At 38.6% G+C, this 22,328-nt stretch overlaps 1 protein-coding gene across 1 annotated transcript in view; it reads right to left on the bottom strand.

The window, feature by feature from the left end:
- Positions 1-2,781: 2,781 nt before the first annotated feature.
- CD109 (CD109 molecule) overlaps positions 2,782-22,328 on the bottom strand; it is a gene marked incomplete at its 5' end in the record, with an annotated part of 34,018 nt that continues 14,471 nt past the window's right edge. Inside the window, 17 exons of the mRNA XM_009874688.1 lie at positions 2,782-2,870; positions 3,288-3,464; positions 4,344-4,488; positions 5,280-5,498; positions 5,712-5,825; positions 8,514-8,631; positions 9,370-9,505; positions 10,202-10,262; positions 10,698-10,772; positions 11,538-11,690; positions 15,975-16,151; positions 16,670-16,732; positions 16,826-16,927; positions 17,279-17,518; positions 19,206-19,315; positions 20,111-20,246; positions 21,215-21,311. Of these exons, the coding sequence (XP_009872990.1) occupies positions 2,782-2,870; positions 3,288-3,464; positions 4,344-4,488; positions 5,280-5,498; positions 5,712-5,825; positions 8,514-8,631; positions 9,370-9,505; positions 10,202-10,262; positions 10,698-10,772; positions 11,538-11,690; positions 15,975-16,151; positions 16,670-16,732; positions 16,826-16,927; positions 17,279-17,518; positions 19,206-19,315; positions 20,111-20,246; positions 21,215-21,311 (2,212 nt within the window). The remainder of the gene's footprint in view (positions 2,871-3,287; positions 3,465-4,343; positions 4,489-5,279; positions 5,499-5,711; positions 5,826-8,513; positions 8,632-9,369; positions 9,506-10,201; positions 10,263-10,697; positions 10,773-11,537; positions 11,691-15,974; positions 16,152-16,669; positions 16,733-16,825; positions 16,928-17,278; positions 17,519-19,205; positions 19,316-20,110; positions 20,247-21,214; positions 21,312-22,328) is intronic.

Genomic DNA, 22,328 nt, shown 5'->3' with positions numbered 1-22,328 from the left:
TGTAGCAAGTGTGGGTAGAGCCCTTCCCGTAACCGTTTGCGAAGCCTAGCCATGATGATGAGAACAATAATTGTATCTATTTATAGCATTTCACCTTTTCTTCTTTCTCCTCCACCTTGTCTTCTTCCTTGACTTTACTATTTTTGCTGTCATAATTAAGAAAGTATATTCATTACTCTAATACAGGACAAATACAGACACAATACTGAATCAGTCAAGTCAAAAGGAAAACCCTCAGGCAACTGCCATTAAGTCCTACGCAAATGAATAAATTTGAATGAAGAAGTCTCATGAGCTCCATCCAATTATAACTGTTCCCCTGTGCAAAATGTTGCTTGCTTTCACTGATAAAGGATTCATCACCCACTTACACCCTGTCCTGAATACAGACACAGTAAGTGAAGCACAGCCTTAATTACTGTGGAACAAATGGCCTGGTACCTCAATCAAAGTTACACTAAGATGAAACCCTGTCAAGTTCTCTCTATAATAGAAAAGATAAAAAGATGTGAATCTGAACTGCTACAGTACCAAAGCAGTACAGTAGAGCGCACCTTTCCATATAAACTCTTATCTCTGTAGCATCAGGTTTAGTTTTTGCCTCTTTAGAAGAGTTTAGCATTATAATTTCCACCTAAATATAAGGGGTTTACAACGGATTTAGTACAACAATAGTGGCTAATTACATGACTAAAATTGTTACAACTTTCCCATACAGACAAATCTCAGTTAATTAACTTGAGGAGTCAAGCACTCTTGAGTGGGAGAAAAAAAGAACGTGTGAGTGGCATTTCTCACCAAGGAAAGGAAAAGCCACTCTCAAAATTTTAGCCTTGAAATTATGTGCTATGAAGAACAGAATAAACATTATATATGAATAGATCTCTTCCTCTTCAAAAGTATCTGACTATAAGGCCTGAAAACTGAGGTCTTCTGCTTCTTTGCAGAACAAGCAATATACAGCAATAAGTATAATCACCACTCCGCCATCAGTGTAAAAACACTAAACTAAGACTAATAGCCTGCTTAAGAACGACTGCTAAGCAGCCTTTACTCAGGGATAAATTTATCTCAGAATTTGTTAAGACTGGGAAGTATCAGGAAATGAGGAGAACAAGAGGGAGGATGGTGCAATCACTCAGCTATTTCCTACAGCCTGCTTGCTTTCTTCTCAGTGCCAGCCCCGTTGCAGTCACACAGAAGTCTCCAAACACGAGCGTATCTAACATGGAGAAGCCTGAAGAAATGCTGGAACAGAAGACCTGGGGGCTGCAAACTACCATGTTTGTTCCAATGGACACTCAATCAGATATGAAAAATGATACCCCAAATGTCAACACATGTAAGTGGAAAGGCAAGGAAAAGAAGGATCCTATTATGAAGATGTATACTCGTACTCCCAGAGGACTGGCTGGAACCCAAGAGATGTAGGAGGCTCACAGAGCAGGGCTGAAGGAGTCCATCGGGATGGAAAGGACTTCAGAAATACGTGAAAGACTAAAGGGCCTCACATTTCAAACAGCTTGGAAATACTGCTCAAGCTTGTTCCTTGCTTTGGGTCTAGCACCAAAGTTTTAAGATCAATCAGGATTCATTTTTTATTTCCGAAGAAGTGATTTCAAAGTTGGATCTGTCATTCCAACAACTGAAGGATTTTTTTTAAGTGCAGCCTTTTTTTTTTGCTTAACCTTTGTTCCAGGTAAATAAAAACTGCTAAAAGAAAGATCATACAGCAGTCTTTCCTAGCTATATGATCCCTTCCCCTCACAAGCATTTAGCCTTAAAATTAATTATACTTACTTCAGACTATGAGGTCAATTTTTCAATATTTAGTGAATTCTAACATGTGAAATAAAGTCTGGTTTAAATTAAACTTTATCACAATCCATTCCATGATCTTATAAAAGTTACATCTCAAACTAAAGATAAATTTCAACTTTAAGATGACGTTTAAAAACAAAATCGGTGCAACAAGTAAAATCAATTGTTAAAAAATAGAATTTTTTTTTATTGTGTTTTTTTCCTATCTATCTTAACATTACAAATATTTCAGCATACTTACTCTTTTGGCTACTACAGTTCTAAAAACATATACCTAATTTCAAAGCCCCAATGAACAAGTAACACCATGCTTTGTATACAAGTGACATTTAATCCTGTAATTTTCACTTGCTTTGAAATAACTGTAGCAAGTCAGCTACTGGGAAGCTTCAGAAGAGCATGGTAGAAAACCTCAGGCTTTAAAGAGTGGTAGAGTGCTGATAAACTTCAGAGTAGCTGTTTATATAACACATCTCCTCCTCATCTTACTTCTCAATTAACCCATGGAGTAGGAAGGATTTAAAAAAAAAAAAATTAACTACTTTTGACAGAAAACTGGGATCTTAATGAAAGGAAAATTTATTTTGAGCTATGTCTTTTCCAAAGGAAATGTCAACAACTTCAAAAAAAAAATCACACACAAAGAAAAGAAAAATAATTCAAAGACCCACAGAGAGCAAGCAAAATTTGAAAATGTCATCACGATGCCTTCGTAAGGGTGTAGTTCACATGAGGATGGTCTCACTCCCCCCTGTGAACCAGGCTCTCAGCATGCGGACTGACGTGGCAAATGTGGTACATGGCAGTTTAGACATTGTCTGATCCAAAAGGCACAAAGTGCAACTCTGTTCTCCACACTTTGTGATGTCCTAGAGCACATCCCAATTAAAATATACAACAATTTCCAACTAAAATTTTCCAGGTTTTGATTTCCAGCACAGAGCTGACTTCTGACTAAGCCTAAAACTTGGGTGGGCGAAAGCCAGCCACCAGATCAATCAGCCACTCCTTGAGCTCTACAAGGACGTAGCAGGAGAGGGACAGCATCACTGAAGACAGATACACATGTGGGATGAATATGGTTCACTCTGCCCACTGACTAATTGTCAGCTTCTGCGCCTCAGAGATAAATGTTTGTTCGAGCATGGTTTTATCAAAGGAGGAATAACCATCACCCAGGAAATCCATAGGAGTTACTTCTAAAATGCATTTTTCATCAGGAAAAAAAGGTAATTCTATAAAAACAACATTTTTCTTCCTGAGCAAACTCACTCTTGTAAACAAAATAATTTGCTCTTTAATTCTGTTAGCAAAGAAAAAAAGAGGAAAAGAGAGAGATGGGCTTTTCTTCCAGTTCACATGACACAAAGGGAGCAGTATTTTAAATACCAAATGCAGAGTCATGGACATCTTTTTACTAGTAAGAGTTCTTAAAAATCTAACATCTTTGTTTTAATCATACAGACCTTTTCTCATAAATGATACAGCTTTTGATTTAATATCCTCTCTCAGCTGCCTGGTTTTAGTCAGGTATTGCAAAACATAAACATTTGGAGCAAAATTGATCATATTCTGTTCACCGCAGCCATAAGGCATCTTAATCAATGACGACAAACCATGGATGGAAGGCCCAAGTAAATCACCTGAAAGGTAAAATTTAATAAAAATAAATTACAACTTATTGTAAATAAATGCATGCCTCACACAGAAAGGATACTTTATCTTCTTATCAACTTTGTGCCCATTGACCCATCTTCTCACTGACCTTTTCAACTACAGAGTCATTTCAAATAGCCACCATTCAAAAAAAAAAAAAGAAAATATACAAAATATACTTAATTCAGGAAAACATTTCAGCAATGAAACATATTTGAAACTTCCTGTATTTCTTTTCTAGCCCACAATTATTACCAAAGCCTAGGGATCACAAGAAACAACAATTTGTCAGATTTTAGGTCTTACTCTGCAGACAAGCAGAATTAAAACAGGACACTAGCAAACTTTGCCAGACCTTCCTTATTAAAAATTGACTCCCTAACTCTGAAAATGGATAGTCAATACTATGATATCATAAATCAAAGTAATAACAAACTCCACCCCTAAGTTCCTCCTATGGTTAGACTAATGCATGATTTTGAACCAATGATTCAACCTATTAATATAGCAGTTAAATAAAAATTAGTGCAGTTCCCTACAAACCTATAAATCAACAGCCATACTGGGCAAAATCTTCTAAGTATTCTTCAGCCAGGACTCTGAGAGAAGCTCTGGCAAATCCTGATAAGGTAGCTGAGGTTATTATATATCAGCCTCCCTGCTCCACGTGACAACAGTTTACTCCTTCTAATTATTACTGGCAATCGCTCTGTTCTTTAAAAACCACCTAGGCCTGCAGCTGATTATGGGCACATAGATAGATATCAAGTTCAACAAAGGCCCAGCAAGCAAAAAAATATTTAAGAAAAAAAAATACAGCTGAACAGTAAATTATAAGGACGGAAATAGAGTATGACAATCCTTACCAACAGCAGTGACCTGCACTCTCTCACTGCCACTTACAACATCAGAAGGAAAAGTGAAATCCAAAGGTTTTGACACTGCTTGTGGCTTATTCCCAGTCAAATCCAAAAGGACTGTCTGCGAATATGTCTGTTCCAATCCTTCAGCCTATCCAAATAAAGACAGGATTATTGTCAACTCCAACAGTTTGTTGATTTTAGGACAGGAGTTATGCACTTACTGTGCTGAGGGATCTAAAACAGGTATTTTGTGCTGCTTGCTAACACATCAAAAACCTGAGCTATTGGCCCATCCAAAGTGACACAGAAATGTTTTACTTATAAAGACCTACCTCCACTATTTGCTTCAATCTCTGTCTCTGATTCTGTGATTTTAAGCATTTATTTTGGGATGAGAAGTACAAATGTCTACCACTCTCCACTGAAATAGGGCCTAACATGAATCAGACCTAGATGTTCAAAGTTAGGAAAGTCTTATCAGTCTCTGGTTTATCAGAAAGTCTGTAGTCTAAATTTTCCCCACTAGCAAAATACAGAAACGTTCATATAAAATAGACTTTGAACTCATCAGGTGTATGGCAAAATTATCCATGACACAGTTATTTGGTCAGCCCTCCACAGATCATTAAGTTAGGTCTTGAATCTTAATGATTCAAAAGGTTCATTGATGCACAGACAAGTTTCATGTTGCTTTCAAAATATTTGATGCACTATCTGTTGTAGAACACATTTATATGTTCATTCCTAGAAGGGAATCTAAAGAATAATAAAGGATAAATTATTTTAAAAGAAACGTTTTCTGCTTAAAGCCACCTGACCTGATACAAACCTCACAAAGCAAGAGGCAGACAAGTAAACTGATTTGATTTTTTCCTGCACTGTGTTGTCTATTTTAGGGAACAATTTATTTCAGGATCAAGCCAACTGCAAACTGGTTACCTTTACTAAAACTTTCTGGATGATAGCATCAGAAGCAGCAGATGATATTGCTGTCACTTTGATGGGAATCTCTCCCAGCTGTTTTGGCTTGATTGGGAATTGAACAGTTTTCCCATCTTCACTTGGTACAGATATAGACTGTTGATTTTCTGTATCATTTATTTCATTGGATGTTACGATCATTTCAAAAGCATCATTCATATCCAGGATCACGGTAACCTGTAAATACAGTAACATTTGCAGTACAAAGTGTTCCTTTTGAAAAACTGCTTTCATAAGCTGCCACCTTTTTTGTGCATAGAAAAATAGCTTTACAGTCCACCTACTGAAGAAAATGTTAAAGTTCTCTTAAGAGAAAGATGTGGTCTCCACCAGTGATTAAAACTCTGCAGTGTCGAGTAATTTTCAGATACAAAGAGACTGTTATTTTACCTCAGTTTCTTCTTTCAAATAATTAAAGATGTTTACTTCCAAAATGAACTGCTCTCCTCTGACGACAGAATATGGAAGGTTCAGGAAAATGAAGAAAGGTTGAAAAGCTTCTAGCTGCAAAACAAAATCAGCAGTGAACTCCTACAGTCGGATACTAGCAAGAAAATGACTACTCGATCATTTTTAAATACAGATGACAGAGTATGTTTACTTGTACTCTACAGTTAACAAAACGCATTGCTGCAGGGCTGAAGCAGAAGCCAAAGATGCTTCTTGTCGTTAGCACCTTTGCAGGAACTCAGCGGTGCCATCTAGATGAGGTCTGTTGACAGCTTTGACAAGGAAAGTCCTAACAGAGGCACCTGAACTGGGACTAAGAGCCTTCCATCTGGCAAGTTTAGAAGCTGCGATCTGTCCTGGGATCTCACCAAGATAACTGAACTGGCTTGAGTGCACAAGTAACGGATGATTAAGAATCTGTCATTTGCCTTATCTCCATGTCAATACAGAAATGGATGTTGGAGTACGAAATAACTATCTCTCCCAGATTCTGTAATTCACCAGCACCTTAGAATGATGTGTTATTTTGAAAGATTAATGTTGGCATAAATTCTTTAGTTATATTTCTAAAAATACAGATTTTCTTAATTAAAATAAAAACTACAGAAATGTACCAGCAAGCAATTACTTTTATCTGTGAACAGAGGGGTTTGGACAAAGTCTTGGCTCTGAGAAGTCAGTGGTAAGCTCTCATCAAGCTGAAGGGGATCCAAATTTCACTGTTTATGAACATCTGTACAATAAGAATGACTGAAGCATGATATTTCTTACTATCGAAATGTTAGCTAAAAATGGTTTTAATTTGGTTTTCATTAAAAAAAAATCTTCCAAGTGTTTTGAGTTTCAAATCTAAAAACTCTTCAGTTTTCTTTCTAGCTAGCAAATATTCCAACAGCTTCTTTTTAAAACTTCGAGAAGCTGTTTGCTAAAGCCTTCAGTGTCAAAAATTTCTTTAATTAGAGAAGTTCTGATGGATAACTATTTTTTAGTTCTTAGTCACATTTTACATTTTACCCTGTGTACCTGTTTTTATTGTCTTTTTTTTTTTTTTTTTGCTTTGCTTTTCTCTACAACTCTTGCAATGCTTAAGTTTTACAATCAGGAATATTCCAGTACATTACAATAAAACATGATAGGGTAAAAGTTATCGACACTGTGTAGTAGGCGTCAAATAAAAACAAGATGCAAAATAAATGACATTAAGCACACAGATGTCACTTACTTATTTCCCCATTACAGTTTTCATGCATTTCTTTTATTTGCCTTTCTGTATGGTACTGATTAACATGTTTCAGCTATATGGAACTCTAAGTACGATCTAAACACCCCAATGAGAACGAAGTACTGAACAGTGCGTGTGGGTGATTATAGTTAAACAGTAATCTCAACATCTGTTCTACTTGCAGCCTTCTCAGATTTGAGGATGAGAGGCCAAGTATATATTTTCACACAGCTTGAATCAGAAAACTATTCCTCTTTCTGTCACATCTCTGCCAAGCCAAGTCAAAGAAATGAGAATCACGACTCCAGTCTCAAAGGAGTCATTAGCCACAAAATCCAGATTCAGGGTCCAAATTCTATGGTGGAGTTATGATCGAGATGTTCAAAGCACATGTTCTGTGTCTGGTGTAGCAGCCAACTTAGAAATCTGGACCTAAATCTCGGTTTGGATCCCAAAAGTTGCCCCTCCCCAAGAATTTGAAGGCATGAGAATTAAACGGGTAAATGGCTGTCTCCAAGCTATGCTTGCACTAGTCCTGGCATCACGTTGTAAATCTATGACCCAGTACTGCATAGTTTCTAACCTTAGGCACTTGAGTTGTCTCAGTTAGGAACACAGTTTCTCTAGGATCTTCACATAATGAATGAAAGCAGATAACTACCTTCAACATATATAAGACTTCAAAAAGTAATTCCTGTATTAATCAGTCTGAATAACTCTAAGTAGCTATTTCCATGAACACAGAGAGAGCTTAGGACAACTGCACTTGGACTCTGGGAATCTTAGGTTAGAGATCTAATCTAAAGAGTGCCAAATTTAGCTGAAATTCCTAAAACTCCTCAAACACTTGGAAGCACAAAAAAAAAGCCTAAGGAGACAAGAACTTGACAGCTTCTCAAAATAAGTCACCCAAAAAGCACCACCTATGTTTAGTACAAGACTGGTTTTAACAGATAAACGAAGGTGAGGTCAGAATTTAGTCTTTAAAGCAATTCTCCTGTCCTACCTGCTGGGGAAAGTTTTAGAGGAGCAATACATTGGCATGATATTTCCAACATGATCTTTCCAACAGACAATGTGCCCCTCCCCTTTCAGTTACTTCTTCCCAGCTAGTCTGTGCTAATCTCCCTGCATGTACTATCAACTGTTGGAACGCCCTCTTGGCAGAGACAAGAAAACATGGAAACACTCTGTCCCCAGGCAGCCATTTCCCCTTTCTACATACAAAGATTCTGAAGCAGAGACACATCCTGAAAGTGCTATAATAAAACCACTGCTCCAACAGAAAGACACATTCAAGTATTTGTGTAATGTCTGAGATATTTATATGAACAAGAAGGGGAGGCTGATAGAGTATCTCATATTTCTTCAGTGATGATGTTTTTTTACAGTTTCAATATACATGGCCTCTCAATGATTTTATTAGTTAAGGAGACGGCTGTTGTTAGAACAACAATACAGCTTCTGGTAATAACCAACAGCATCATCAACATTTAAAGAACTGTCTAGTGTGATGGTACCTCCACCGGTGCAGTTGTCACTCCAAGTCCTCCCTTCTCAGACATCACAAAAGCACTGGCTACCCAGGATGTGATGGTATCAGGTACAATGACTTCCATTGTGGTGTCTGTGTCAGATCTGATGGCAGAAGGGGAGAGCAGGCTTTCAAAAGCATCCATTTATAGACATCCCTAAGTGGACACAAATGTCTAAAATGCATCAGAAATTAAGTCCAAACTCTTGGCAGGAAAAGCTGATGATTATTTGGTTTTCTCTTCCTATTCCTTTAGAAACACTTGTGATGGGATCAAAATGAGTTAAAGAAATTATTTTAAATTGCATGAACTGATGGTAATTGAATCACATTACACGTTATCAGCTTTTTCAGATCCTCTAAAACAATCCCTGGTGATGGCTACTTCCTGAGCTTTTCAGCTGTGAAAGAATACAAGATCTGTGCAGGTCAGGTTTCAGCAGCAGTTGACAGTTTGAACTGTTCATAGAATTAGGTGCAGGCAGGAACCGACTTCCCTGTTGGGGCTAATCACCATCTTCTCATGTACTATAGAGAAAAAGACCAGGTCTCCCTATCTGTTATCTCCCTATCTGTAAAAGGAAGAGAGTTGAGGGTTTTTTTATCTCCGGGATTTTTATCTAGCTTCTATTAAAACTACGAGGCCTTCAGTCAGGCATTGTCCTATTTTGTGCCTTATTTGGTGGGTCTCCAATCTCACTTGTGGCCTCTAGGTGGTAGTAGAATACAAATAACATATTTTTAAGCGTCATGCTCTTCAGCACCAGTGCAGAATGCGACTGAACTCTACAAAATAACAGCGGCAATGGTAAATCAGTTTCCATTTGCTTCTAATCTTATACCTAGTTTTAGTGTCGATCCAAAGCCAGGTTTCTGGAAAATGTGTTCTCACATAGAGATCGCCAAAATCAGGAGGTCCATTTTTAGATACTGGCATATCATCACCAAAACCATCCTCTATGGGTATCATTCCACCATCTACAAAATAAAAAATATTGTCCTACTTGCGAGCATTTAGATTCAAGAAAAATCAAATGAATACAGTTAAGAAAAGTCAACTTAATAGAGTGTTTGGACTATAAGTTATAGCTTTGTTACATACGCTAACACTACTCTTTGACATTATGGTCGACTTTTTTTTTGTCTTCTTAGGATTTTTTTTTAAGAATAAAAAAAAAGTTTCACGCAAACTTAAATCTCTACATGGGCTATCCGGAATGCTTACAGAACTGGTGTAATATAGCTACACATGATAAACTACTGCGACATATATCAGCTGGAACTGCAAATAAAAACTCCATTCACCCTTAGGCCTTTAAGGGGTAGTGTCACTCAGAATAGCAGCAAAAAGGAAGTTTTCACAGTACTAGTCATATGCATTTTGTATGTCGTGAACCTTGGAAATGGTAATGGTTTGCAAAGCAGGATGCAGTTTGTGCTCCTTGCCCCTTGTCCTGTCATTGGATGTCGCTGAGAAGAGCCTGGCTCTGTCCTCCTGACACTCCCCTTTGACATATTTATAAACATTAATGAGGTCACCCCTCAGCCTCCTCTTCTCCAAGCTGAAGAGACCCAGCTCCTTCAGCCTTTCCTCATAAGGGTGATGTTCCATTCTCTTAATCATCTTAATCACTCCATAAATTAGATTTGGCTACATTCATTTTTATTACTTACAAAGAAAATGTTCCTTATCCTCCTCAAGAACTGCGTCAGTTGATACCCAAAGGTTGCATTTCTGGATAAAATTTATACGGTATATCTCAGTAAAGGGAATTCAGGACATCAACAGTGTTTATCTATTTTCTTTTTCTTTCTTTTTAAGAAAATAAAGTTATCATAATAAAGCAACCACAGAGCTAAAGCAAGTAATATACAGAAACGAACAAAGAAGATCATCTGAATATTGCCTTAATGACTGAAACCTTCTCAAAGAGAAGGCAATATCAATCATAAAGCAATTTGTACTTATGAAAGTATGAACATATTTCTGTGCATTCAGAGTATTTACATATTGATGAATTTCACAATTCAAAACCCATATAAGCTATGAAAACAGTACATTGTCCACAGTCCCAAACTTTAACAAGAGCATTTTCTTCTAGTAAGTGATGTGTAAATCACTAAGCAGTAAAAAAAATTCCAGCTTAGAATTTTTTTTTTAAAAAAGTACCTGAAAAACACCAAAAGAACCTCTGACCAGGGGGAAATACTGCACTGAGTTGTATAAATTGAGCTCATGGAAGACCTAAGACAAAGGAAACAAAATCATTCAAACACTGAGTGCAAACTGACATTTTTCAGAATTTTCACTGTTCCAGATATTAATCCATAGAGCTATACCTCAAGGAGTAGCTTGCTCAGCTCTCATGTCAAAGAGAAGAGGATCCACAACATGATTAAGTGGATTAGGCTGCAATTGTTTCTTGATTAATGAAAGAGTGACCAAGCCTATATAATCCACTGATACCCTATGGCACTTAAACTATGCCATTTGAGCACTTTAAGAATTATGTAAACTCTCAACTCTTTACAATCATTGATGTACTAGAGCTTCTGCAAGTAAAAATAATTCAAAAAGATGAGTAATTTATTCTATTCTTAAAAAAAATAAAATTATTTTTTTATATCACTAATTTTAAAGAGCACAAAGAACAAACCATTAGGAAGTTTTTCTGATTTTTTTGTCTTTCCTGAAAGAAGAAACTGCCAAGTGTTAACTGAGCAGCTTATCAAATGGAAGAACCATAAAGTATTAATTGGAATTAAAAATGACAGGCCCATTAGCCTGTAAGCCTTACAGTCTTTTCTGCTCATGTTGATAAACTACTTGCAGAAGTAAAAATACTTCCATAATTAAGAACCAAAAATCCTGCCCAAATGAGGTTACTCATTCAGTATATAAACTGTAACATTTCCATAAACATATCTTTCATACACATATGAGTACATAAACATACGTCTTTCATACACACATACACAATAATGAAAACCTTTTTTCCCATGTACTTACAGAATCTTCTGTTATGTCACTACTTTCTCCCAGAAGCTTTGTACTTTTATCAACAACTGCAAGTCCAATGACTGATCCTGGTTCTGTTGTACTGATTTTAAGTGAGACCTTCTCAGATGGCTTCACCTTGTCTTTGCTCCAAGAGATTTTAATCTATAAAAAAGGCAAACCCAGCATTGTTTTAAACTATATAGTGATATGTACAGCCACTACCAACTGCAAGGAGGCATTTCTTAGCTTAATTGTCTATAATTAAGACTTCGGATTTGGTTTTCCTAGGACCTTTGTGAAAATAATATGGCATTCACTTTGTTCTCTTGCTCTCCTAGTTCAGCAGTGCGCCCAGGTGGCCAAGAAGGCCAATGGCATCCTGGCCTGCATCATGAATAGCGTGGCCAGCAGGAGTAGGGAAGAGATTGCCCCACTGTACTTGGCACTGGTGAGGCCGCACCTTGAGCGCTGTGCTCAGTTTTGGGCAGTATAAGAAAGACATCAAGGGGCTGGAGTGGGTCCAGAGAAGGGCAACAAAGCTGGTGAAGGGTCTCAAGAAAAAGTCTTACAAGGAGCAGCGGAAGGACTTGGGGTTGTTTAGTCTGAAGGAGGCTGAGGGGAGACCTTATCGCTCCCTACAACTCTCTGAAAGGAGGTTGTAGAGAAGTGGGTGTTGGTCTCTTCTCACAAGTTACAACCAACAGGACAAGAGGAAAAGGCCTCAGGCTGTGCCATGGGAGGTTTAGGTTAGACATTAGGAAAAACTTCTACATTGAAAGTTAACAAAGACTGGAACAGGCTGTCTGGGGAAGTGGTTGCATTGCCATCCTCAGATGTGTTTAAAAGCTGTTTAGATATGGTGCTCAGGGACATAGTTTAGAAATGGACCTGGCAGAGTTAGTTAATGGCTGGACTTGATGATCTTGAAGGTCTTTTCCAACCAAAATGATTCCATGATCAGTTTCTTGGACTGGTGGGAAGCCAGCATCAGGATTCATTGTCATTTCAACCAGTATTTAGTATACAAGCAGCAAACTCCTGAGCCACAAGGATATACCAGTTTCTGCAGCTGAGCTCAGCAGAAGAAATGCATTCACTGTTTATCATTGCACAACACAGCATGTAACATATTAAGGGAAAGATGATTTTAGGAAAAAAATCAGCCCTCAAAGATTACATAGTGAGATCAACACAGAAAAGGCATATATGTAACAGGTGCATGGGTAAGAAAGAAGGAAATAAAGAGGCTAATAATGCTAATACAGCATCAGTATGCCTTCCTCTGTGTACTGAAGAGAGGAAGGTTCATCTGCTGTAACGTGTTTCTAATGCACCTCATCTCCACTGCATCAGATGACACTGCACAGTTTCTGTTTAAAATGAACAGTTTTACTCTTTTCTCTCATCAAAACACCATTACTAAAAAGTCTTCAAGTAGAATTAAGCTCCACACTTAAGTTACCTCTATCTCGTTGTCCATGTTTCATTTCAGTGTTTAAGCTCCCATCACATGGAGTCAAAAGAAATAATGAAGACTAAGCAGTAGCTTGGCCCACCAAGAAGCATAAATCCAGCTGGTGGCGAAGAAGACACTCCTACAGAGTCCACTGACTATACTGCCTGCAGGTGGGATTCAATTATATAAACACTGGCACTCAGCACCATTTGAGATGATCAAAGATATCCACAACACATCCAGTGGTGCTGCCAGACAGGACACGTAACTTATCCTTCTGGAGCAGGCACTGGAGGTCCAGAAAGAAAAACAACACTCTTGGCACAACTGGTCCTCTGTAAACTGAGTTTAGATACATAACTCACATACAGAGATGAAATTTAGTCAACTGAAGGCACCTGGAACCACTTGAGATGTCTCAGAGCACGCTGTCTGACCCTAAGCTCCCGATCAGAAAGGAACAGGTCTCCCACAGGGCCTTTGAAACATCTACCCATCCCATGATGACACCTTGAGCACCCTGTGGCTTCTTGGAGGACACCAGATGTCTGGGCTGAAGCAACTGAATCCTGATCCTACATGTAAGGGTATGTATTTACATGTCTGAATCTACAGCCCCTTCCTCTGATAAATCTGTGTTATTGGTATCTTCCAAACACATTCAGTATAAAAATCACAGAGCAACAGCAAACACACTAATGTTGCCAACATAAATGGGATTAGCACTATGTGCTTCACTGTAGATGGGCATGAGACTAATTGACACAGAACAAATGTTTTTTATCTGGGTACACTGCAGCACTGCAGGTCAGTGTATTTGATTTTATTAACCGATTTACAGAAATTAAATGTTTGCCAAGGTTATAAATTACAGAGAAAGTAGATTTCCATAGTACTGAATTGATGTCACTGCCTAGCTTTGAAATGGCAAAATGGAAATAGCTTGAATTTTTGAAGCCTCTGAGATCAGTCATGGTTGATATTAAATTCTCATAACTTAAACTTGATTTTTTTTATCCTCTTTGTTTATACTTTTGTTGGTACAGGGCTACAGGAGTGCCTTCTGTGAGAAGCTGCTAGAAGCTTCCCCCATGTCCAGTAGAGTCAGAGCAGACATTCCCCTGCAGCCTGTGGTGAAGACCATGGCGAGGTGGGTTGTCCCCCCACAGCCCATGGGGGTTAGTGATGGAGCACATGTCCGTCTGCAGCCAGTGCAGGACCCTATGCGGGAGCAAGTAGGTGTGCCTGAAGGGAGCAGTGACCCCATGGGAAGTCCATGCTGGAGCAGGCTCCTGGCAGGACCTGCGGATCCATGGGGAGAGGAGCCCACGCAGGAGCAGGTTTGGTGGCAGGACTTGTGGGGAACCCACACTGGAGCGATCTGTTCCTGAAGGACTGCACCACATTGGAGCAGTTTGTGAAAAACTCTCTTCCTTGGGAAAAAGTTACATTGGAGAAGTTCATGAAGGACTCCCATGGAAGGGACTCCACACTGTAGCAGGAAAAGAGCAGGAGGGGGAGTCCTCCCGCTGAGGAGGATGGAGCAGCAGAGAATGTGTGATGAAGAGATTGTGACCTACACTCACAGTCCCCCTACATCACTGAGTGGGAGGAGGTAGAGAAAATCAGGAGTGAAGTTGAGCCTGGGAAGAAGGGAGGGGTGAGAGGAAGGTGTTTTAAGATTTGCATTTATTTCTCATTGCCCATCACTGATTTGATTGGTAATAAGTCAAACTAATTTCCCAGAGTCAAGTCTGGTTTGCCCATGATGGTAACTCCTGAGCGATCTCCCTGTATTTACCTTGACCATGAGCCTTTCATTATATTTTTTTCCCCCTGTCCGGCTGAGGTGGGGAGTGATAGAGGGACTTCGATGGGCACCTGGCATCCAGCCAGGGTCAACACACTACAACTGCAGTCTGTGGAAAGATTTCAGTTTATTCCCAGAAGACTGAACCATACTGTTATGCCTTCCTCATTAGTAATATCTTCGTCTATCCACCCTAAAACTCTCAAGTTTCAACTAAATTATCTTATTTGTTTACTAAATTATCCTATTTGTTTTCTATTTATTTATATTCTTCAGGCAGTGGTACATGATAACCACAAACAACAAATGTGTGCCTGCAGCTCTCTCACCATCTTGCCTCTCCATTTTCTTATCCTGTGATAACAATGCTCATATCCTGAGTTTGGATAAATCATGAAAGGAACGGAGAAGGTTTTTTTATGCAGGAGTAAAATAGCCTCCCTACTGATGTCTGGTTATAAGTGTTAAAGTTTCCATAGGGAAGGATGAATCTGAACCCATCAAGAGTCTTTGGGTAGTCTCACCTGTAAAAGTCACAGTGAGGCTTTTATTTGCACAAAGGATCAAATCTCATCCTGCTAAATAAGCTGGTGTCCTGGTTTGAGAACACCAGGACAAAAGTTCTCTGGGGTTGCCTGGCACTGGTGGCAACCACACTGGGGGAAGAAGGGGCAGCTGTGCAATCGATTTATTGCTGCAACAGTAGTTTTCCCACTCCTCTTTAAGTTTTTTTTGAGTTAATGTGTGCACAGTCACATGAAACACAAACACTGGTCACATTGACTGATGACACACCACATACAATGTGACCACTGCCCGGCTAGAATAAGATCTTTATAAACATTCACAGTTTCATACTTAGAATGCCTATGAGTACCTTTCCACTATATTGGCCAGAGCAATCTTTTGCTAATTGACCAACCTACTAAAACCAAAAGGAGATGCTGTGCATCTGTTCCTGTGGAAAACATAAGGCTAGGAGAAATTTCCTTCAGACAGGCAATAGCTGAACCGTCACTGCACTGGTATTAACAGAAGTTTTTCCAAAGGCTTACACAAACCTCAGATTAGATCCTCAGTGAGGAAGTGTTTACATTTACAATCCTATGATCTAAAATAATGTTTACCACAGAACAAATAGACAGAAACATGGTCTCGGACTTAAGTTCAATATAGTTACCTTGTCATCCAAAACAGGCTGAATGGGGACAGTGAGAGCATCATTTACAACCACTCCAAGCTCATCAACATAGAATACAAGTATAGATGCCAAAGGAGCCCAGGAATTTTCTGCTGTTAAAGTGAATGTTTTTGCAGCCTTTGTGCCAAAAGCCATAATTTGTTCCTTAGATAACACCTGCAAAGAAAAAGTGAAACAATCCGTTGGTAAAAAGGGGCCTGTATAAAAGTTGAGAAGGGACTCTCTATACAGGGAGAGTAGCAATAAGACAAGGGGTAATGGTTTCAAACTGAAAGAGGGCAGATTTAGATTTGATATTAGGAAGAAATTCTTCACTGTGATGGTGGCGAAGCACTGGACCAGGTTGCCCAGAGAACTTGAGTATGCCCTCTCCCTAGAAGTGTTAAAGGGCAGGCTGGATGGGGCTTTGGGCATTTTAGTCTCGTGGAAGGTGTCTCTGCCCATGGCAGGGGGTTGGAATGAGATGATCTCTAAGGTCCTTTCCAACACAAACCATTCTGTGATTCTATAAAAATGATCATCCTAGTGGAAAGGAAGTTTTTGTATCACCTCTTTCACAAAGCACAATTAAAAATGCTGAATCTAACATTCAATCGTATTCCACTCACTGAAGTATTTCTCAAACTGGTAAAAGTCATCTTGGATTGCCCTCATACGTAAAACCAGTAACTTACCAGATAGTGGAACTCTCTCACTGGCTTGTTGCTTGCAATGCTTAGCTCAAAAGGTTTCCCAGCCTAGGAAAAGCATACATTCATATGAAAAAGTATGGAAACATGATTAGCAACTTGGATGGTTCTTATCTTGGCAAGTCTTGTCTCAGACTGTACCTTTATATCCTGGCTCTTTGTTTTAATCTGGAGATAAGTCTGGCTGGGGGAGCTGAACACATCATAAACACCTATGTCAGTCCTACTGCTGAGGAACTCTGCCTGCAAGACAATGCAAAACAAAGCTCTTAATAAAACAGAAAAATCTGTGTGATGTTCACATGTGTTGCACTGTTTACAAAAGCATGGTAGCCTTAATAGCAGTAGAGGACCAGTTTATTACTTCTCTTTGTATTAGTTTTGGTTTATCCTTTTCTATCCTGGTGCAATTATTATATCACATTTAGATAGGATCCATCACATTCTCTCCACCTCTAAAACGAATATCAGGTAAGGAAAATTACAGTAGATTAAATATCAGCTGTTGCAGCTGGCAGGAACAGTACATCATTGATCAAAGCCTGCTCAGTGTGGTGTGTCACTGCTCCAAAGCAACAAATTACAAAGCAATACCTGAACTCTCAGAGTTTTTGTATCAGACAGGATTGGAAACTCAATATCAATTATTCCATTTTCTGGGACAGTGTAATTCAGGACATGGACTGTCAGATTTCTCTCCTCTGTTGCCTCATTCTCAAGCTGAGAAAGTGAAGAGTGGTGAAAAGGCAGGTCTGACTGTTGTGCAGTGATTGTGACAAGATGCTGCCTCTCTTCAGCTGTCAGTTGGTTGCTATCAGAACGTGTCACCTTTAGCTAAAACCAAAAAAAAACCAAAAACATCCATCAGTCAAGATAAAGCTAAAAAGCACAACGTATCATCTATACCCATATATTTGCATTCACATCATATCAGAAAATAAGGGCACCCTCAGATTTCCTACACATTAGTAACTTTATTTTTAACCTTTTGTGAGCACTGCAGTCAGCCAAGAATAAATATTCATTACTCCAGGAAGTAAAAAGAGCAAGAGCAAAGTAGATAGAACCTAAAGATGACCTGACAACCTATCTTTCAGCTCTCCCAATTACTCTTCTTGTTGAAAAGGCAAATTTATACATACCCTACCTACAGCCTGAGTATTTAATGTTATCACTTGTATCTCACCACCACAACAAAGGACAACTTAACATTACATCGTGTGCAGGAAAATATCTCAGATGAGCAGAGATGGTGCCAAGTCAGATGTCTTTATGAATTCTTCAAATGAGCTGAAGAAAAGACTTAAAACAAGTCTGCAACTTCTTCACTCCAGCATCCATCAATCAGCACTACAACTTACATCAACCTTTATTCCCATACCCAGGCAGATTATCATTCACAGTAAAACCATTATCCTGCATTACACACTCTAAAAAATCAACTTCTACATTTAAAAGCAATGAACTCATATTTCCCGTTTCTTTTTCAATCCAGAGATCTGTGACTCCATTACCTCTCCTCTTCTGCCATTATTTTCCTATCCTGTCTTCGTACAGCATATGCAGATCTCCACTTACTAGTAATACCAGCAGCTATTCCTTGACATACCTCTGGGAGTATAACTGATAGCTTCTTTTGTGTCAGCTGCAAGCATTGCTAAATGCCTCAGCTACCTCTCACTCAGACAGTCTTTGGGAAAGGAAGAAGAAGGAGCTCAGAGCTGGAATCAAACTGGGATGCTGGCAAGGAAAATGAAAAGGACTAAAACTAGAGACCCAAATTATCAGGCCAGCACAAAGCTATGACTTGAGACAATCTACTCTAAAAGTGTATATTCAAGGCTATTTTATTGATATTTAAGTCTGATTTCAAGAACTGTAAAGTCAATTCCCCTTTCCAAGTAAAACATACTCACACAATATGCAACCTCTGCTAAACGTAGAAATACTGAAGGCAAACTATGGACAGCATGAAGAACATGAAATAATACCTCTAGGAGAGGACTGCAGCTGGTATGAAAAAGACAGGACAGAAGGCAGAAAAGACACTTTGCCTTGAGAGTAATGCGTTTGATGAGTTTTACTGAATTTTGTAACAGCTGCTTAATTATATGTATATATGTATTATCTAAAGTATATATACATTTGTGTGCATATATATATCCACATACAAATATTATTAGGAGGGTCAGGACTCAATAACTACAGTACTGTTTTAAAGCACAGTCAGCTAATGGAAAACAATCAGCTAAAAACTGAAAAGCTTTCGCTTCTGTAAGAATGCTGACAAACTATACTCAAATATATCCTACTAACTCTACAGCATTCCCTGCCACTTCATCCTTTTCTAGAGTAAACATCTTTAAGTTTAGTGTTTGTCAATATGTATCATGAAAAAGAGGTAATGTGAAAACAAATTATACTTAAAAATATGAGTCAAACTTTGGCATCCAAGCAAAAATACCAGAGAAGTCACATTTGTTTATGCACAGGTCATAATAAAACAAAAGAACTTACTTACAGTAGCTATGAAGTTCAGAGAAGGTTTTATAACTCTAGAGTAGTCCATAAATTCAATAAAATAGTCACTTTGCTTTGGAAATATGATGGTACTTGAATTTTGGGAGATGCCTGTTGAATAATTGTATGTGTTTAGAAAACATGCTTTTAACACACATAATACTTTAGCAGCAATACTATTTAGCAGCAGTACTATTTACTGTCTGTGATTTTAAAACAATTTTATATGTTTTTCACCATTTCCACTCTTATTGCTCTTCATCCTTCCATCTAAGGATCAGTACAAAGCAGCACACTTACAAAGCCCGTATTGGTTAATTTCACCTTGACAGGGTTTCTACAGAAAGTCCATAATGAAATTAGTTTCTGGGACAGACAGAAATTTTGTACTGATGATTGCTTTCTAATATGCAAGGTGCAGTGGAAGATGAACTCACATAAAGGCTTAGTTTGCAAATCAGCTGGTCTAGAAGAGGATAGACAGTGGACTCTTCCTACAGACTTAGTTTACAAAAAAACAAGTGAGGTAAGTTCGTGATTAAACTTAAGTTTGGAAGACTCAGGCTAATGCTAGCAATTCTTTAGGCCTGCTCTCCTCATCAAAAGTGATCAGTTACTGACTTTAAGCCCCCATCTGAACATATTTCTTGGTTATTTAATAAATCATTTAGCTCAGAACTGTATTCAACTGAATTAACAGCTGGTTAAACTATTAAATATCTAGGCAAGCAAGAGTTAGTTCAGATAATATATTTTTTCAGATAATATATTTGCACGTAAATGTTTCATACTCTCATCAGCACATGATGTTTTTCTAGTAATGTAAGCCCTTCCACATAGCAGCAAGCTCTTCTAGTACCACCTACTCTTTGGATTTCTCTCAGAAGACATCACACAGCCACATACCTGTGAGTGACTCGGTGACAACCGCAATAATTTCTATTGGCTCTGTGTAATCACTGTCACCTTGGTGCCACAACTGATCAGTCTTCAAGTTTTGCAACATAAGCTTGTTACAGGTTACATTCACAGATCCATTTATCTGCAATGTAGAAAAAAAGTATATTGTTGAGCTAGCAAAGCCAAGGACACTTTTCCATTTACAACAGCTTTTTCTGGTTAAAGTCCTGTAGCACTCCCCAAATACAAGTTCTGGAGTGTCAACAGAAAATTATGAATACTGACCTTTACTATCTGCTTTCAGTAAACATTTTTATTAAATCTGGTAGAAGTTCATTTACTCTTTGGAGTTAACAATGCCTTATGAAGAAAATTACTTTTATTTTTTCCCTAATATCTAATTCCTAGTTTTCCTAGTATCTAAGTGCTGCTGAAGGCACTGAGTTCAGCCTAGAGTCAGCCGACAGCAAACGACAGGCACACAATTAGCAAAAATTGAACATGCTCTAGAGATAGTCCACAGCTCAAAAGTAAGGTGCCTGATTTTGCAAAAGGATGCCATGAAACTATCGTCACTTTTAGATCTTCAGTTCAAAACTGCACGCCTTTTTAAATGTCATGCTTCAGGTTACAACAAGTAGAATAACTCCAGTGTAATTACCAGGCAATGAGCAGGTAAAACACTTCAGTCTCTAGAGCTCCAGCTAGACAACCGCAGTGGTCTCCTCTGGCCTTGAAGAACAGGGCTCAGTGAGCAGGAGCAGACATGGGGCCAGGGAGTGTTCCTGGGCACGCATCCTCCATCACTTACGCTACTACAGTGGCTTCTGGAAAATTTTTCTACCTGAGCCAACTAGTACTCTCCAAAATAACTTCCAGGCACAGTTCATGGGACCACAGTGGCCAAGTATCATTTCCCAACAAGCAGGCTGATTGTAAACACTTTATCCGGAAATTAAAGAGAGTTTAACACTATCTGTGCAAATCACTCCATAGACCATAAGAGCTGAAACCCAAGACTCAAGAATGGTCCTAGGCGTATTTAACCTACAGAAGAGACACCGGCTTAAAATCTACAAAGCTACAAACTGCTAACAGAATTAGTCTCACCTCCATTGTTGTTGTTATATTTCTCTTGTTTGTCCAGTAAGAAACAGAAAGGCAAGTGACCGTCACAGTTCCCTTTACTGGCTTTCCATACGTGTACCTGAAATACATCAGTTCAAGTCAAGGCTTACACTCTTGAAGAGTTCTCAAGACAGACGTTTCTATTAAAATATTTTTCCCTGGTCTCAAACTTGGCTAGAACGCATTGGTACTTCAAAGCACGGAGTTTTCAAGACTGAGACCAGTTTATTGACACTAATGTCAGAGGCCGAAAACCTAGAGAAAATACACAGTGCTGTTCTTTCCTGTACACAAGCTCCGTAAAACTATTACTATTATTATGGGCTCTCCAGTGTAAGAAAATTAACTATATTAAGCTAGGCTGGAAGCAAGCTATTGAACAGAACACCAATGTAGCATCATAACTAATAGGCAGTAAACTTAAAATAGGACATGGGAAATACAAGTGTTTTGCTTCCCAAATGCTGCTGACCTAAACGAGAGATCTCAGGATACATGTATTATTTATTTAGTAATCACAGCACACGGAAAAGAAGGCATTATTACATGGCACACATAATTTGCAGCTGTGGCAACTCCGAAAACTAACATCCATTTCTTAGAATGTCACCCGCAGTCAGCAAGCAGTAATAAAATAAAAATTTTGTATAAATGTTTCCAAGTTATACATAAGAGAAACCATGACATTATCAGAATCTGACAGAGAAATGCTGGGGAGGGAAAACTCATTATCATTCTAGTCCATCAGTAGCACTACATCCAGATGTGATAACTTTTAAGTATTTTAAATCATTATGGATTTGTTTGGCAGCCACTTAAGGAATGTAAAAACTGAAAAGCAGAGAGAAAGAATAATCAAATAGCGTAGTTACAGGAAGAACTCTGGCAATGCTGTCTTGCACCTGAACTCGGTCTTTCCAAGCAGACCTAACTACAGTAATAAGCTGCCATTAACCTTGAAATGATACTGCCACTGGTTAGCAGCTCTGTGCTTGATCTAATAACACTCCAGAGATGAAAAAGGAAAAGAGGTTTATGACATTTCTAAATCTAAGGCACAGATAAACTCTTTGTATACAGAGGCATCATGCCTATA

Source organism: Apaloderma vittatum, unplaced genomic scaffold (genome assembly GCF_000703405.1).
Source record: "Apaloderma vittatum isolate BGI_N311 unplaced genomic scaffold, ASM70340v1 scaffold9238, whole genome shotgun sequence".
NCBI classification, from domain to species: Eukaryota; Metazoa; Chordata; class Aves; order Trogoniformes; family Trogonidae; genus Apaloderma; species Apaloderma vittatum.
Note: the sequence above shows the minus strand (reverse complement) of the source record. Positions and strands in the feature narration are given on the sequence as shown.